General features: G+C 41.5%; 1 protein-coding gene across 2 annotated transcripts in view; it reads right to left on the bottom strand.

The window, feature by feature from the left end:
- The window catches only part of PAPPA2 (pappalysin 2), a 219636-nt gene that overhangs the window by 43356 nt on the left and 159429 nt on the right, over positions 1-16851 (bottom strand). For both annotated transcript variants that reach the window (XM_061634177.1, XM_061634178.1), the window contains one exon: positions 2118-2286. In XM_061634177.1, coding sequence (XP_061490161.1) covers positions 2118-2286 — 169 coding nt within the window. The remainder of the gene's footprint in view (positions 1-2117; positions 2287-16851) is intronic.

Here is a 16851-nt window from a genome sequence, read left to right as displayed (position 1 = left end):
CAGAGGAAGCTTTTTTCAGTTTAAAATCAGTTTAAAAGGGAACTTTGACTGGTGTAAATGTTCTCCCAGGCAAGGGTGAACCGAAGATTATCCACAGAAACTTCGTTAGGCTGTCGGTGGCTGGAATCGATCAGGAATTCCCTGGGAAAGGAGGGCATACCTGGCAGCCGAGGACGGAGTTAGGACTTCCAGCAAGCTGGGCTGAAAAAAGCGAGACTTTTTTCTTTTAAACGATCCACAACAGGCGAGCTTCCTTCTGTCTAATCTTATCATTTGGCTTAAATTACTACAGTAAAAGAGATTTGTTTAAGAATCAGAAATCAAGATACCTGGGTGAGTTACACTTCTCTCTTTTATACAAGGAATAGGAGGAGGAAAGAAAATTTAAAAAGCTTATCTTATTTTTTATGGCAAAAAGCTGGCCTGAATTTGGAAACTATAAAGATTAAAACGGATGAGGGGCAACTTACCCGAAGAGAAAATCTGATCTAGATGATTATTTGATTGATATATGTCTGGGACTACTTTTTCTTGGACTAATTTCTTTAGACGAATCTGCTGTTTGTGTATGTTACTAATTGTTCGGCGTTGTGAACCAAATTTGTTTTGCATTCTTGGACGTGCGGGAGATAAGAACTGTGCTGGCCAGATGATGTCAACAGGCCTGGAATATTAACCCCCTTATTGCTGGAAAAAGAAGCAAATTACTCTTTGCTTGGGAATTGTGGCTATATTGGAAATTTGAAGGTTTTTTTCTTCGGCTTTAAGAATGACAATCAAAGAAGTGGTAGAGACCCTGGATGTATCCCTGGAAGGGTTTTCCTCTCTGGATATGTTTCAGAAGATAATGGATGAGATTAAGATAACGAAACAAGAACTGGGACAGAGTAGACAAGAGATGGCAACTGAATTTGGTAAAGTGAAACAGGAGTTGAAAGAAATAAAGGATTATATGAGAAAAGGAGCAGATGGACAAGCAATAGAAGATGAAAAAGAAATTAAAGGGAAGGAGCAAATTCTGGAGATTGGATCAGATATATTAAATGTGGAATTGGAAAAAGATTTGGACTTTATGGCAAAAATTAAAGGGAGGATGCAAGTCCTGGAGATTGGAACAGATATATCAAGTGTGGAACTGGAAAAATATTTGGAGTTTGTGGATCCTGGAGATAAAGATTACTGTTTGGAATTCGGTGTTGTCCCTGGAGAAATTGATGAAGATATCAGATATAAAGTTATCAATGCTTCGATGGAATTTCTGGACTGGAATGATTTGATGGAACTTGAAAAAGAGAAAATTTATAGAATTAATTCCAGATATGTGACAATGGAAAAACTCTCAAGAGATGTGCTAGTGCATTTCGTAAAAAAGAGGAACAGAGATATGACTTTACAACAATGTTTCAGCAACACATTCAGAATTGACGGCAAGGAAATATTTGTGATGAGGGAAATTCCCATCAGACTCTTACTATATGACTATGACTATGACAGCAAGATTATTATGGGTGCAAGGAAGGAAGTTGGAAGATGGAATTAACACTGATAATGGAAAAATGGCTATTGAAATTATCGGACCTAGCAGACTTGATGAGATGGATTAATTGACATGTTTATTTGGAGAAAAATCGATGGATATATTTCTCAAGGAGTGGAAACCTCTCTTTGACTTTTTGCGGAAAGAATAAAGTGATGTTAATGAGATTTGATGATTAATTAAGATAACTACTGGAGGAAAGTGATTTTGTAATATATTAAGAGACAGGTTTGTTATATATCATAGACCTATAACTGATCTGCGACAAATCGGAAGTCAACATTTTATTTTATTGTTTAATCTGTTTCTTTTTTGTTTTGTTTTGTTTTGTGTTTGAAAATTTGAATAAAATTAATGATAAGGAAAGGAAACAAGACGTAAATTTCTCCCTCTGTTCAGTTCCCTTCTTCCATCTACATTAGAATAAAACCAAATTCAAGAGATACCAGCAAGCAGGGCAAAAGGAGGCTGCCAAACCTTGCAGAACTGAACTGCCAAATTTGCTATATCCTCCCTTCTAAGATTTCCACTGATGCTCTGGGCTCTTTGGTAACTGGCCACACTACTGAAGGGCCCTTACCTTCTTAGTCTGTGAGCTGCAGCTGAGAACGCATTGACTGTCAAGCTCAAAGCCATTTGTGCAGTTATACATTCCTTCAAAGACTGGTGGGGGCGGCTTACACAGCACTGGAACACAGTTACCTTCTTCCCAGAAGCCACTTTCAAGACACTGAATATTTAGGAACTTTCTAGGAAGGGAATTAAAAACAAAGCAAAAAGCTGGTTACTTCACTGCATAGCATCAGAATATCCCCTTGACGGCCTTTTTCTCCATGTATTTGTTCAATCCTCTTTCAAAGCCATCCAAGTTTGTGGCCATCACTGTGGGAGTGAATTCCATAGTTTAACTATGTACTGTGTGAAGTCTTTTTTTTTTGTCTGTCCTGAATCTTCCAACATTCAGCTGACCTCAAGTTCTAGAGTTATTATGGAGAAAAACTTCTCTCTATCCACCTTCTTCACACCATGCATATTTCATGTCACCTTTTACTCCACCTAAATCATGCCAGCTTTTCCTCATTTTTTCTCTAAACTAAAAAGCCCCAAATGCTATAACCTTTCCTCATAGGGGAGCTGCTCCACCCCCTTGATCATTTTGGTTGCTCTTTTCTGAACTTTTTCCAACTCTACAGTATCTTTTTTGAGGTGAGGAAATGAGAATTGTACACAGTACTCCAAGTATGTTCACACCATAGATTTATATAAAAGCATTTTAATACTGGCAGTTTTATTTCCAGTTTCTTTCCTAAAGATCCCTGGCATGCCATTTGTGTTTTTCACAGCTACCACATAACGGACTGACACCTTAACTAAACTATCCACTACGACCGCAAGGCTTCATTCCTGGTCAGTCATTACCAGTTCAGACCCTATTAGCATGTATGTAAAACTTAAGCATGTAATGAGCAGCTCCACCCTTAGGCACTGCACTACAACAGGTTTCCTGGCAGACAACTAACAGGCTAACCAGCTTCTCCAATGTGCTTGCTACAGGAAAGATATTCAAGACATTTGCCTCTCATTATGCTCAGCTTCTGTGTTCCCTGTGCCTGTATAAGCAAAGCAGTGCAGGAAAACCCACACAAATTATGGTAATGTCACACACGCCATGCAAATGATCATGTCAGCACTCCCAGTTTTTATGCTGTTTTCTAACTGCACATTTTGAAACACAGTTTAGTTCTTTTAAAAATATATATATTTAGTTATGAAAACCATTGAAGGAAAGATTATATGCACCACATATTTTGCTCAAAATATGATAAAATCAGAGCTTGGAAAAGTTATTTTTTTGAACTACAACTCCCATCAGCCCAATCCAGTGGCCATGCTGGCTGGGGCTGGTGGGAGTTGTAGTTTAAAAAAGTAACTTTTCCAAGCTCTGGATAAAATACACATGTGCATTTTTGGAGATATAGTTTCAATCTGTGTTATTTCCCTTTAATTTGCTACTTTGCTTTTGGAGAATCAGGATTATTCTTTTTTAATTTAATTTTAAATAGCTAGCAGTAACAAAGTGATATGTAAGAGCAGGCCACAAAAGAGCCATACAGATATTGGCTGTACAGCTTCTCACTCCTTCCCAAGACAAGGAATGGACAGATCCTGTTTAGATTACTGTAACGCGCTCTACGTGGGGCTGCCTCTGAAGACTGTTCGGAAACTTCAGTTGGTACAACGTGCTGCAGCCAGAATGCTAACTGGGGCTGGTTACAGGGACCATACTACCCCCCTGTTAAAAAAGCTCCACTGGTTGCCAGTCTGTTTCCAGACACAATTCAAAGTGCTGGTGATGACCTATAAAGCCCTATACGGCTTGGGTCCAGGCTATTTATCAGACCGTATCTCCCTGTATGAGCCTGCCCGGGCCCTGAGATCCTCAGGAGAGGCCCTTCTCTCAATACCCACATTTTCTCAAGTACGACTAGTGGGGACGCATGAGAGGGCCTTCTCGGTGGCTGCCCCTAGGCTTTGGAATTCCCTTCCTAGGGAGGTAGGAATGACCCCCTCTTTGCAGTCCTTCCGCTGACAAGCAAAGACCTTCTTATTCCAACAAGCCTTTGGAATTGAAGGCTGTTAAGGATAGGGCATGAAGGGTGCTGCATTGCTAATGTCTATTATATTATTTTTAAACTAGTTTGAACTCTTTTAGCTATATGTGTGTATGATTTTAATATTAGAAATAGTTTAATCTTATTTTAATGTAGATTTTGTATGTTTTTAATTATATGTATTTTTTATCTGGAAGCCGCCATGAGTTCCAGTTTTGGAAAAATGGTGGGGTATAAATAAAGACAATAATAATAATAATAATGAGTTTATTTCCATTCCATGCCAATTTTGCATGCGTTCATAAATCCATTCCATCTTATTTCCATAATCTGTGTTTTTTAAAAAATCTGCACAGAAATCATATTTAAATATGTGTTTTATTTAAATGTGTTTTATTTTAATGTGCACATTTTTCAATATATTTTATCCTAAAATGTACATTTTAACACATTCTGGTATGTTTTTTGAGCTGTGTATCACCAAATTCGGAGACATGCAAAATCCAACTGATAATTATGTTTTGATCTGCAATTTAGTCTGAGTACAGATGAGGTTGTTTGGCACAGAAATTCATATAAACCAAATTTCCAAGACTAGCAAAACCATAATTAATCATAAAAAGTAGCAGTAAAAATTAAGAACTATGCAAAATATAAGAAATGTTGCAAATCTGCTCAATTTGCATAATTTATACCAGTCACAGAATCCAGCTTTTGTTGTTCAGAATTTGAACTGCATAGATGCAAAATTCCTTAGCATGGATTACATCCAGCAATGCCTATGCCCCAACACATACCACAGGAAATGCTGCTTGCCCACTGGAGACGCATGCTTCTTGAGGATATCATATTCCCACAAAGAAACCACTCCTCTTTGCATCCTCCCTACAAAGTCCTATTCTCAGAGTTCAGTTCAAATCCTTTTGAAAATACACAGCCAGTTACTGTGGCCCTTCCCCTTCATTATCCTGAAACTATACAGTTTTGGCTCTTGCAAAGGGGCCTCCGTTAAGTCCACCTTTCCAGGCCTTTTGTCATTTTTGTAGCTCTTCTCTGAATTCTGTCCAACTTGTCTAACATCTCTGGAAAAGAGATGGGATCTTCCGCCAAAAAATGCTCCAACAGCATCCTGTGCTGCTAAAATGCTGTTCAACTTTGAGCACTTCATAAGAAAAATCCTGCCAATTCACTTTTATCCTTGTCATTGACCAAAGGCAACTCAAGAACATTCTGACCTGTTGGAGCAATGGCCATGAAACCTTCACTATTAGCAACAGCCAATTAGAGAGGGCCTAATAAAAAAAGTATCCACGGCACTCACTGAATCAATGATGATTTATAGATGGAAATTTTTGAAGAGCAATCAGAGCCACTTTCCAGTACCATAAAATTAGCTCTAATCAATCATTGGTAGAGACAGAGGAAGCTTCTCCAGAGGAAAAAGTCTTCTTGTTAATTCTTTATAAGGCAGCTGCTTCACCTATTCTAGGCTACATAGCTTCTGAATCACCAAGCTTAACTGCCAGGTGCTTGACACTTCCCTCTACCCTCCCTGTTTTTTTATAGTCCCAGGTGGATAGCAAACACAAGAGACTCCGTGTGTCCCTTGTGGGCGGCCATACATGGATCGTAGGTGCAGAAGCTGCTCTGACCCCATAAATTTCAAAGGAGATGTGAAACTGACTAGACAAGATACCAAGCAGTTTCTGGTTTAGTCAATGTAATTTCTAAGTGAAACATCTATATATTAAAATTTATATACCGCTTGATTGTAAAAAAAACTCCAAGCATTTACAAAAGACATTAAAATCTATAAAAGCTAAAAATAAGTAATTAAAAGCATTCAAAAAATAAAATAAAAACAGCAACAGACAAACAAAAAAAGCACATCAATATCTATGCATTGGTAGGCTTGCCTGAACAAAAGTTTTAAGCAGGTGCCAAAAAGAATACAGTGAAGGCTCCTGCTGATGTCAGTAGGCAGGGAGTTCCAATGAGTTGGTGCTGCCACACTAAAATAATGGTTTCTTGTAAGTGCAGAACTGATATTATGTGGCACCTGTAACAGTGCCTGTTCTGCGGATCGAAGTGCTCAAGTGGGCATATATGGGGTAAGGCAGTCCCACAAATAAACTGGCCCCAAGCTGTTAAGGGCTTTATATACCGAGAGTAACACCTTGAACTTGCCCCAGTAGCAAATTGGCAACTAGTGTAGATCTCTGTGCAGAGGTGTTGCATACTGACAGTCTCTCACTCCTGTCAGCAAACTGGGTGTAGCATTCTGTGCTAACTGTGGTTTCCGGGTCAAGTGCAAGGAAAGCCCCACACAGAGTGTAATCCAGTCTTGAAGTCACCACTGCTTGAACTACTGTAGCCAGTCTCTCCCAGTCCAGGAATGGTCATAGTTGTCTTACTAAGTGCAGCTGATCAAAGGTGCTTCTAGCCACTAAGACTACCTGGGCCTCAAGTGACACAGATGGATCCAGAAGCACCCCCAGACTCTGTACCTGCTCCTTCAGGGGGAATGCAACCCCATCCAGGACAGGAAACTGACCAATTTCTGGGGCCACAGTGGCTTCATCCTGCCAGGATTCAAGCTCAGCTTATTTTTCTTCATCCATCTCACCACTGTGTCCAGGCACCGGTCCAGGGCTTGCACAACCTCTCCTGATCTGGATGTTATGGAGAAGTAGAGATAAGTGTCATCAGCATCTACACTGCACCTTTTTTTCTTTTTCAAGAACTACATGCACCCATAAGTGAATGTGCAAAGATCCTTTCAAGTTTAGCATGTCATCCGAATCTGGGCTCATACTTAGTATCTCTTGTCACTAACCAGGAGCTGTAGCCAAGGTTTATTTATATTCAGCATTTCTATATTGCTCTTCCATTCTGCAGTATACCTATATTATGGTTATTATCTATGATAGCTAAATGGAACCTTCATATACAGAAGCAATTCAGCAGAAAGTAGAGAGAATGTGGGTCGCTTTGGTCCTCCTCTTTCACAATACGTTGGGGTTGTCTACTGAATCTCATTGGCAAGAGATTCACAAAAGGCAGCAACATGAAGTACTTCTTCACACAGGGCATAATAAATGTGTAGAATTTGCTATCACAAGATGTGCTGATGAAATGGCTTTATTAGACAAACTGGCTCTGCTGGTGCTTTCACACAGTGCCAACCTTCCTGCCACATTGCCCTTCCTACTCTCCCCCTAGCAAGCAGCAGTGACTCCACTTGGGGAACTCTAGTAAGACAGCGACTCAAGTAAGTGCTGCTGTCCCACTCTGCTGTCTGCTGCTGCTCTGAATATCAGATGCTGGGAAGAAAGGCCTTCACATTCTGCTTGTGAGAGAAATATTTATTGGCCACTGTTAGAAACAAAATGCTGAACTAAAGGGAGCTTTTGGATGATCCAACAATGACAATTCTTATGGAGGAGATTGAAACCAGACAAAGGGAAGGGATGCAGCTCTATCAAAACCAAAACAAATCTCTTCACTCCGATATGCTGATTTTTGCATGCAAAATGCATGATTTTTGCCCCATTATGAAAAAGAAAATCAATTAATTTGCTCATTAGATAGTTAGCACTTTGGAGGACAGGGGTAGTAAATAGAGGAAGTTCAGAAAGCAGAGTTAGAGGAGTTCAAAAAGTTCATTTAAAACTTAAAAGAGACTAGGCAGTCATTTATTTGAAAGTTTCCCCCACTGGGAATCAAATGCAGCCACTGGTTGGCACTGTTGTTCTTTCCCAGTGCTGCTTCCATAAGAATGGAAACAGATAACAAAGACCCAGCTCCCTAAGAATCTAGAAATGGGTTTCTGTACTGGCTGAATTATATTTAATGTATTGTTGATTTTTTGAATTTTAATTTTTTAATTTTTCCAGCATGTGCCATTTTCTAATGTGTTCACTCTTATGTCTGTTTTGTACCACTTCTGCAATAATCTGCCAAGTGAAAAGAAATCTTGAAAAAATTGCATTTAAATATGTATTTTAAAACATCCTTTTGCTCAAAATAAACACTGTAAATACATTTTTATTCTTTTTGAGCCAAGAACTGCATCGTAGTGTGTGGAGAAATGTGAAATCCAATAATAGCTAAGGTCTGATCTACACATTGTATCAGAATTTGCAAAGATCAAGTTCTTTAAGCATCCCTATATGTAAACTAAGCTACTGTTAAAAAGGGTTCCCTTCCAGGCAAAGAAAGTTGGAGGGGATTGTAGAGCTACCAGTTGCCATTACCATGGTAGCTAATTGTCCCTGCTCCTCCCCTTCTCAACCCTTAGGGACAATTATCTCATAAAGAGAGATAAGCAGTGATAAACTACAAACTGAGAAGTTCATCTTCTATGCCCATCTGCCTTGCAGTAGGTAAGAGGTATCTGGTTGTGGAGATATCAATCCTTCATCCTCCTTGTAATTGTAATTTATTTCTTTAGTGGGAAGTCAGCTTGCTTTGGAGGAAGCTTCACTGTTTAACAAACTAAAAGGAGAATATGTAGTCTACATGATCTCAAAGAGATGCATACTCCCATGCTGACTTGTGAAGCAGCAGCATATCTTTCCTGATTTTTTAGAAATGGACTCAGCACAGTGAAGCAGAAATATCAGGAGCATATCACAAAAAGATGTCAAGAGACAGCTAATGCCCTTACTCAGCTCCATGGAACACCTGTGTACAGTGAACACTCCTGAGATCCTGGCTACATGTTACCCTCATATGAATAGTGCCCACATGTAAGGCAGGCCAAGAAATCTGGAGCAATGCAGAGAAAGCTGCAGGGGATCATGGGCAAACATATAGGGAAGTAGGAGCCACTTGCCCCCTTATGCTCCTCCTGGGAGGAAGGGCGGAACAATAACAATAGCAACAACAACAACAACAACAATGGCTGACTATCTCCCCAAAATAAGATACAGCACATGCACCATATATTTATTATTTATTTATTAAATTATTGATAAGCCGCACTTTTCATAGAATTACATGAAGACAGCTTACAACATAGAGACAAAATAAAAACATCATTAAAAACAAAAATAAAAACATCAATAAATACTGCATTGTTTGGGAGTGGAATCATGTTAAGAGACCAGTCTCAAAAGTCTAGTTTTCAAGAGATACCTGAAAGAGGGATGGTTCCTGCAGAACCTCTGTTGGTAGGCAGCTCCACAGGGATGGGCCTGCCACACTAAAGGCTCAGTCCCTGGTGGAGGCCAACTGAACCTCAGGGGTGTGGGGAACCAAAAGTGCCCCATCAGAAGATCTCAGTGATCGAGACTGAACAGGTGGTCCTTTAGGTACTTTAGGCCCAAGTTGTTTAGGGCTTTGTGATATAACACAAGTACCTTGAACCTGGCCTGGTAGCAAACTGGCAACCAATACAGCTGTTTCAGCAGCAGTAACATGTTGCCAGTAATCTACTCCTGTGAGCAGTCTGGCTGCTGCATTCTGGACTGTTGCAGCTTCTGGACCAGATACAAGGGCAGCTCCACATAAAGTGTCTTAGGGTAATTGAGTCTTGAGGTTACATACCAATGCATGGGCCACTGTGATCAGGCTGTCACAGTCTAGAAACGGTCACAGTTGGTGTACCATCCAAAGCTGGCAGGAAGTACACTTGAGCCTCTAGTGACATGAGATGGATCAAGGAGTACCCCCAAACTGCATATCTGCTCCTTCAGAAGGAGTGCAACCCCGTCCAGGGCAGGCAATTGACCTATCTCCCAGATACGGGAATCGCCCACCCACAAGGCCTCCTCTTTCCAGGATTCAAGCTCAGTTTATTGACCCTCTAATCCACCACTGCATCCAGGCACCGGTCCAGGGCTAGGTAATGGAGAAAATAGTTGGGTATCATCAGTGCACTGATGGCACCTTGCTCTAAAACTCCTGATGGCCACTTCCATTGGCTTCATGTAGATGTTGAATATAGGGAGTTGTCCATGAGCTACTCACCTCAAGGTAGGATTAATGCAATGTGCTCTATGTGGAGCTACCCTGGAGGTTGGTCTGCAGCTGCAGCTAGTGCAGGACACTACAGCTAGGTCAATTGTGGAGGTAAACTACCACCAGTATATAACACCTTGCATGCAGGGCCAAGTTCAAGATGTTCATTTATTAGATTTATATCCCGCTCTTCCTCCCAGTAGGAGTAGGTATTGGTATAATGCCCTATATAACCCAGAATCAAGTTACTTGAGAGACTCCCTTATCCCAGTCTGCTCGAGAGCTTCTCCTGAAAGTTCCTAAAACATCACAAGCCCACTCCACAGTAACTCAGAGCAAGGCATTCAGTGTGGCTGCTCCTGTTCTGTGGAATGGCATTCCTGTTGAGATTTGATGGGTCCCCAACATCTGCACTTTCCAGAAACAAATGAAGAACTTTTTGTTTCAACAGGCTTTCTCAGCTGGATGAATGGATCCCTGCAATGAGTGCCTATTTTTTAAAAGTCTGCTGTTTTTGTGCAGTTTTTATATGGTTTTCTTGTACATTGCCTTGAGAAAGAGGGTGTGTGTGTGTGTGTGTGTGTGTGTGCGCACGTGTGTGTGTGTGTGTGTGTGTGAGAGAGAGAGAGAGAGAGAGAGAGAGAGAGAGGCAATAAATGAATGAATGAATAAATGGTTTCTGGAAATTCCCCACATTATTTCTGGGCAGAGAAATACAGGGGACCATCTTTAGGGGAGAAAAACTGCACCAATAGTTTCTTTGGGGGTGGTGCAGGGATTTACCCAGTTGTTGCTTTATTTCGCTTTTGGTGTTGGTTTACATCCTCCTCAGTGCCTGGGAACTAGTGTCATTTTGGGGTATCTTGGGGTAAAAATGATGACAGCTTCACCCCAAAACAAAAACAAAACATTTTACATTATCCATTGCCACTACAGCAGGTGGGGAGAACCTTTGGCACGTCAGATGTCGCTAAAATACAACTCTCATCATCCCTGGCCATTGGCCATGTTTGCTGGGGCTGATGGAAGTTGTATTTTAGTAACATCTAGAAGGCCAAAGTTCCTCACACCTGCACTACAGAATTCATTTCCTATAGTATGAACATAGTATAATATTTGTTTATTTAAAAATATACACGTTAATCGTAGGGAGGTGGGATCAGCACACACCTCCTGACATACTGCTTGTATTTATAGCACTACGCACAAACAGCAGCATGCAGCTCTTCAGGACTGCTCCTTGCCAGCCATTTGCAAAACTAATTTCTCCTCACTGGCCTTACTCAAACTGCTCAACAGCTTACCTGAATCGTCTACTGAAAAAGTCTAGGTGCAGCACTGCCTAGTAGCCAACAGCCCCCATAATCATTCAGCCAGTACCTGTAGGTACCAAACAATCCAAAAGAGAAGGTGATTTTGCATATCCTGAAGAGCATGCTTGCAAACACTGCTTTGTGAGTTGGTCCCAACAGTGAGATCTGAAGTACAAACTATCCAGTTCACTTGCACTCTGATTCATTATGCCAGGCCAACACCAAGCAAAATACCCTATGAGTACAATATTCAGGTGTCTGAAAAATATACTTGTCCTTACCTAACCCTGAAACAGAGTGTTTGTGTATCAGGGGAAGGGAATGGAATTATGTACTTGCTCACATAGCCAGCTAAGCAGTCCATTTACTGTGAGGCACTGGGAAAGGATGGAGTCAGAGGGGTGGGAAAGAGAGAGCAAAAGAGAGAGGCTTTAAAAACTTGCTCTAAAACTCCCTTTGTAACAGAGCCACTACTACTACTTCTGACATTTATTTAAGATTAGCTGTGGAACCAAAGCAGAAATAAAACAAAAATCAAGAGGTTTAAAAAACCATCCAACGCTTAAAGGGCAAAATTTGAAAGTCTCAAGACGAATGAGGCACAGCAAGAGGTGCGTTTGAAGTGCAGGTCTCACAGTCAATCTTGAAAGCATCCCCATCCACACAGCAAGAGCACTGGCCCTCCCCCAAGTGTGTATTAGCAGCAGCCAGGTTTGTGTGCCAAGGAAGATGGCAATAAAAGTCCAAAAGCTTCATATTATCTGCCAATGGCAGGAGATTCAAGGATTCCAAGCAGGAAAGAAGAGAGGTATTTACTGGTAAACTGGATAAAAACAAAATTAGTCACTCAGGGTTCATATCCTTGCCTCTCTCATACGTTCTCAATGAATAGCAACAGCATCAAAAACACACACCTCTCATTCTCAACTATGAGAACCTGAGTGCTTCTCAGAGATTTCACTTCCAGTCTACTGTGACATCCCTTTCCTTAATGGTACACTATAAACCAAACTAGATAATGCATGACATGAACAAATACATTTCATGTATCTGTGGATTTAAAAGGATTTAAATAGCAACTGCAATGGCCCTAGAACAGGACAGGGATTATGCTGTGAGGGTTTTCAAAAACTTTTCCTCCCATGCCATAATCCTAGCATAACCCTCCCTCCCTCCATTGTCATCAATGGAAGCTCTTCTTCCAAGATGAGTAACAGCAGCTTATTTGGAACTTTCAATAAGAGTGGACAACTGCCAGCCTTTTTCCAATGCATGCCAGTGACTGCACAGTGATTATAAATGGTGCAGTGGTTTGTGAGCTCAGGGCCGTGTGTGCTTTCTGGATTAAACTGATCCAAAATAGAAAGCTCAGACAAACTGGTGTGATGTTGGAATCTGAACTGAGAAATCATAGTTGTTGTTTTTTGTTTTTAGATTTCAGTATTGTCCTTCAGTATAACTACTCCCAGGCAGCTAACAGATTTTAGAATTTAGACACACTTGGGTTTGTAAAATGGCTCCATTCTTCAGGTGAAACAACTTCTGTCCCCACCTTTGCTAGCTGTCTTTCCCCCTTCTATGACTTCTCTCATGCTTTGGCTAAGAAGTAGGATATTGGTCTCATACTGCTTCGTTTCCCCCCCCCCCAAAAAAAGAATTCTGCTAATTTTAAATATTTTGCATTTCAGGTTGTCCTACTATGCTACAACAGGCAGGAGAAGAGAGACAGGGCAAGAGGAGCAGTCGCAGACTTCTTTCCTACTGCTTTGTTTACTTTTATAGAAACTCTGGGTGGCTTATGATCTATCAACCCTACATATGTTCAAAATAAATCATGCAAGCTGGGCAGGCTTACTTTGCAAGCACAAACATACATGAAGAAGATGATTTTCATAATTTAGTTGGAGTGCAGCCTTTGAGTTTACAAGGCAAAGAATTTGGGTTTACTTGGCACAAGCTCTGGAATTATTTTGGTGCAAAAATACGAACAGGGCTGCATACATTTCCAGCTAATGTTGGGTGGCCTGCTGCCAAGCTACACTCTTGATCATCCTAGTTCTATCCTCATTCACCCGCAGTGGCCTTTCTGAAGGGTTTCCAGCTCCCCCATCCTGCTGATTACTTCCATTTCCCTTCCCCACATCCACCTCGCTTTACACTTTTATCATCTAACTTCAATCTACTGCAGTGTTTGGATAATGTGGGATCTATTGGGGGAAGTGGAGACACAGAGAGATCAGGCATCTTTCCACTTTCCCCAAGAAAGGAAAGGAGAGTGTGAGGATATGATAGGCTTTTGCTGCAAAGGCATGCAGACTTAATTTTTTTAATGGTACTGAACAGCCTGGTTCTTGTTCAGGTTCTTGCTATTATTCAGCATCTCCAATTTCACAAATTGAGCTTTACCACCCACTGCTCTTGTTCAGTAGAACTTCACCTATGATAAATACTGTCTGGTATAATTAAAGGATGTATACTTGTGGATTTGCTTCCAGATTCTGAATCATATGCCCCTGCCTCTAATGGAGAAATGAAACCTGGATCACTGGCAGCATGGGATATACTCCTGCAAACAAAAAACAGTGATGTGGTACGTCTGTAACTAGGAATCAAGATGACCTATTCTACATGATTGCAGTGAGCAAGTCAGATTGTGGAATGAGGAATGTAAAAAGCTTTGCTCACAAAGGTTGCAATCCATGTACTCATATTTGGAAGTGAAGGCCTTTGAAATAAGTGGCTTTTCTTCTGAGGGCTCATTCACATGGCAATTATCTGGATCCATTTCAATCCGGCTTTCGGCCGGGGTTTGGTACAGAAACAGCCTTGGTCACCCTGTATGATGACCTCTGTCGGGAGAAAGACAGAGGGAGTGTAACTCTGTTGGTTCTCCTTGATCTCTCTGCGGCTTTTGATACCATCGACCATGGTATCCTTCTGGGGCGACTCGCAGATTTAGGAGTTGGGGGAACATTACTCGAGTCCGTGGGTGCTCCAGTATGGGGTCCCGCAGGGCTCAGTTCTGTCCCCCATGCTTTTTAATATCTATATGAAGCCGCTGGGTGAGGTCATCAGGAGTTATGGAGTGCGTTTCCAGCAATATGCTGATGATACGCAGCTCTATTTCTCTGTTTCATCTTCTTCAGGTGAGGCTGTTGCTGTACTGAACCGCTGCCTGGCCGCGATAATGGACTGGATGAGAGCGAACAAACTAAAACTCAATCCTGACAAGACTGAGATGCTGTTAGTTGGAGGGCCCTCTGCTCAGATGGTTGATGTCAGACCTGCCCTAGATGGGGTTACACTCCCCCTAAAGGAACAGGTCCGTAGTTTGGGGATCTTATTAGATCTGCTTCTGTCACTTGAGGCTCAGGTAGCCTCGGTGGCACGAAATGCGTTTTACCAGCTTCGGCTGGTAGCCCAACTACAACCCTATCTGACAGGGAGAACCTAGCCTCAGTTATGCATGCTCTGGTAACCTCTAGATTGGATTACTGTAATGCTCTCTACGTAGGGTTACCTTTGAAAACGATTCGGAAACTTCAGCTAGTGCAGAATGCTGCGGCCAGAGTTCTTACTGGGACGAAGAAATTCGACCACATAACACCTATTCTGGCCCAACTGCACTGGCTTCCAATATGTTTCCGAGCCAGATTCAAAGTGTTGGTCCTTACCTATAAAGCCCTTAACGGCACTGGACCGCAATATCTGATGGAACGCCTCTCTCGCTATGTTCCTACCCGTTCACTCCACTCGACGTCTAAGGCCCTTCTCCGGGTCCCAACCCATACAGAGGCCCGGAGAACAGTAACAAGATCTAGGGCCTTTTCGGTGGTGGCCCCGAATTATGGAATGCCCTCCCAGATGAGATATGCCTGGCGCCTTCCCTGTCATCTTTCCAGCACCAGGTAAAAACCCACCTCTTCACTCAGGCATTTTAATGTATTTTATGCTTTTAATCTTAATTATTTTATTTCTAGTTTTCTTTTACTTTGTTTATATAATGTTTTATATTGTTTGCGCAATACACACTTGCTGTATTTTAAATATTGTGGTTTTATCATGTTGTACACCGCCCTGGGAGCTGCTAGCTATAGGGCGGTTTAGAAATGCAACTAAATAAATAAATAAAATAAATAAATTTAATATGAGATTGAGGCTGGCTGCATTCCTCTTTAAATGCAAATCAAACCAATCCGCTGAAAATCCGAATAGTAAGGAAAAAACCGCCTCTGCTTCACTGCATCCCGCTCACGTAGTCCCTTATTCCGATGTTTCCTGCTGGGGGGGTGGATCGTAACTTGCAGATACTCCCCTTTCTCCACCCACTAAACTCCCCATCAACTCCATTTCATTTCCGTCTGCCGCTCTAGCCTTCCTTTCTGCCACTTCACTCCCCCCCGTAACATTAACGCAGGTTTGTGGGTGTGCAAAAGGGCAACGTTAATGCCCCTCCCAGTAGTGCCGATGGCAGTGTCACTTCAAGAGTGGCTGGGGGCTCCCATTTAAATTTTCCACAATACTCCTAGAGGCATTGTGGGAAATTAAAATGGAGGCATGCAGATTCAGTCACTTGGTATAGAAGGTTTCTGGTGGGCCCTTATGAGGCAATTGGATCCCAGCAGATGCCCTGGAAAGCCAGGTACTGATGCTGGTCCTGGTTCTAGGTTCAATCACTGGCATCTCCAATTAATGGATCACAAAGACCACTGGCCTGAGACTTTGGTGGCAGCAGTGGACTACACACAGCAGTGGTCTACCTTGCTATATAGCAACATCATATATATTCTTCAGCTTCTAGTCCTACCTGCTAGCATTTTTATTGAGGCAGAGGCTCTGTGTTTTAACAAATCCAACAGCCTTGTACAGCCTTGTGACCATGAAGGTGCACCAGTGGGAAATATTGTGCAAGCAGAAATCAAAGACTCTGAGACCCTGTCAGCAAACAATGGAGCAATCCTTCTGCAATGCATGGTTATTATCTAATTACATTCCACCTTTACGTAATTAGTCATCGTTGTGATCATTAGGGAATTGCAGAGCACCTAATCACAACATTAGAAGGCAGAAATTTGTATACACATTTAAACACAAATCTATTGCATTTGCAGCAGTAAAAAGAAAATAACTTAAACAAACCAACCAGAAGAAATTCAGCACTAATATTTATTTATTTATTTATTTATGAGATTTGTTAGACGCCCATCTGGCAGAGGTTAATCTGCCACTCTGGGCGACTTACAACCAAACACAAGTACAATCCATATAGACAATCAGAATACTAAAATCCTAAAAATTAGAAATGAAATTAAAACTGAGACATTCAACCCCCAAAATCTGCAACCTGCCAGAATTTAAACCCCCCAAGAACTACATTCTGCCAGCCTGACCCCTTCCCACACCTGAGTAAATGACTAATGGAGTG

The sequence above is a fragment of the Rhineura floridana genome, chromosome 6 (assembly GCF_030035675.1).
Source record: "Rhineura floridana isolate rRhiFlo1 chromosome 6, rRhiFlo1.hap2, whole genome shotgun sequence".
Taxonomy (NCBI): domain Eukaryota; kingdom Metazoa; phylum Chordata; class Lepidosauria; order Squamata; family Rhineuridae; genus Rhineura; species Rhineura floridana.
This window is presented reverse-complemented; position numbering and strand designations above follow the sequence as displayed.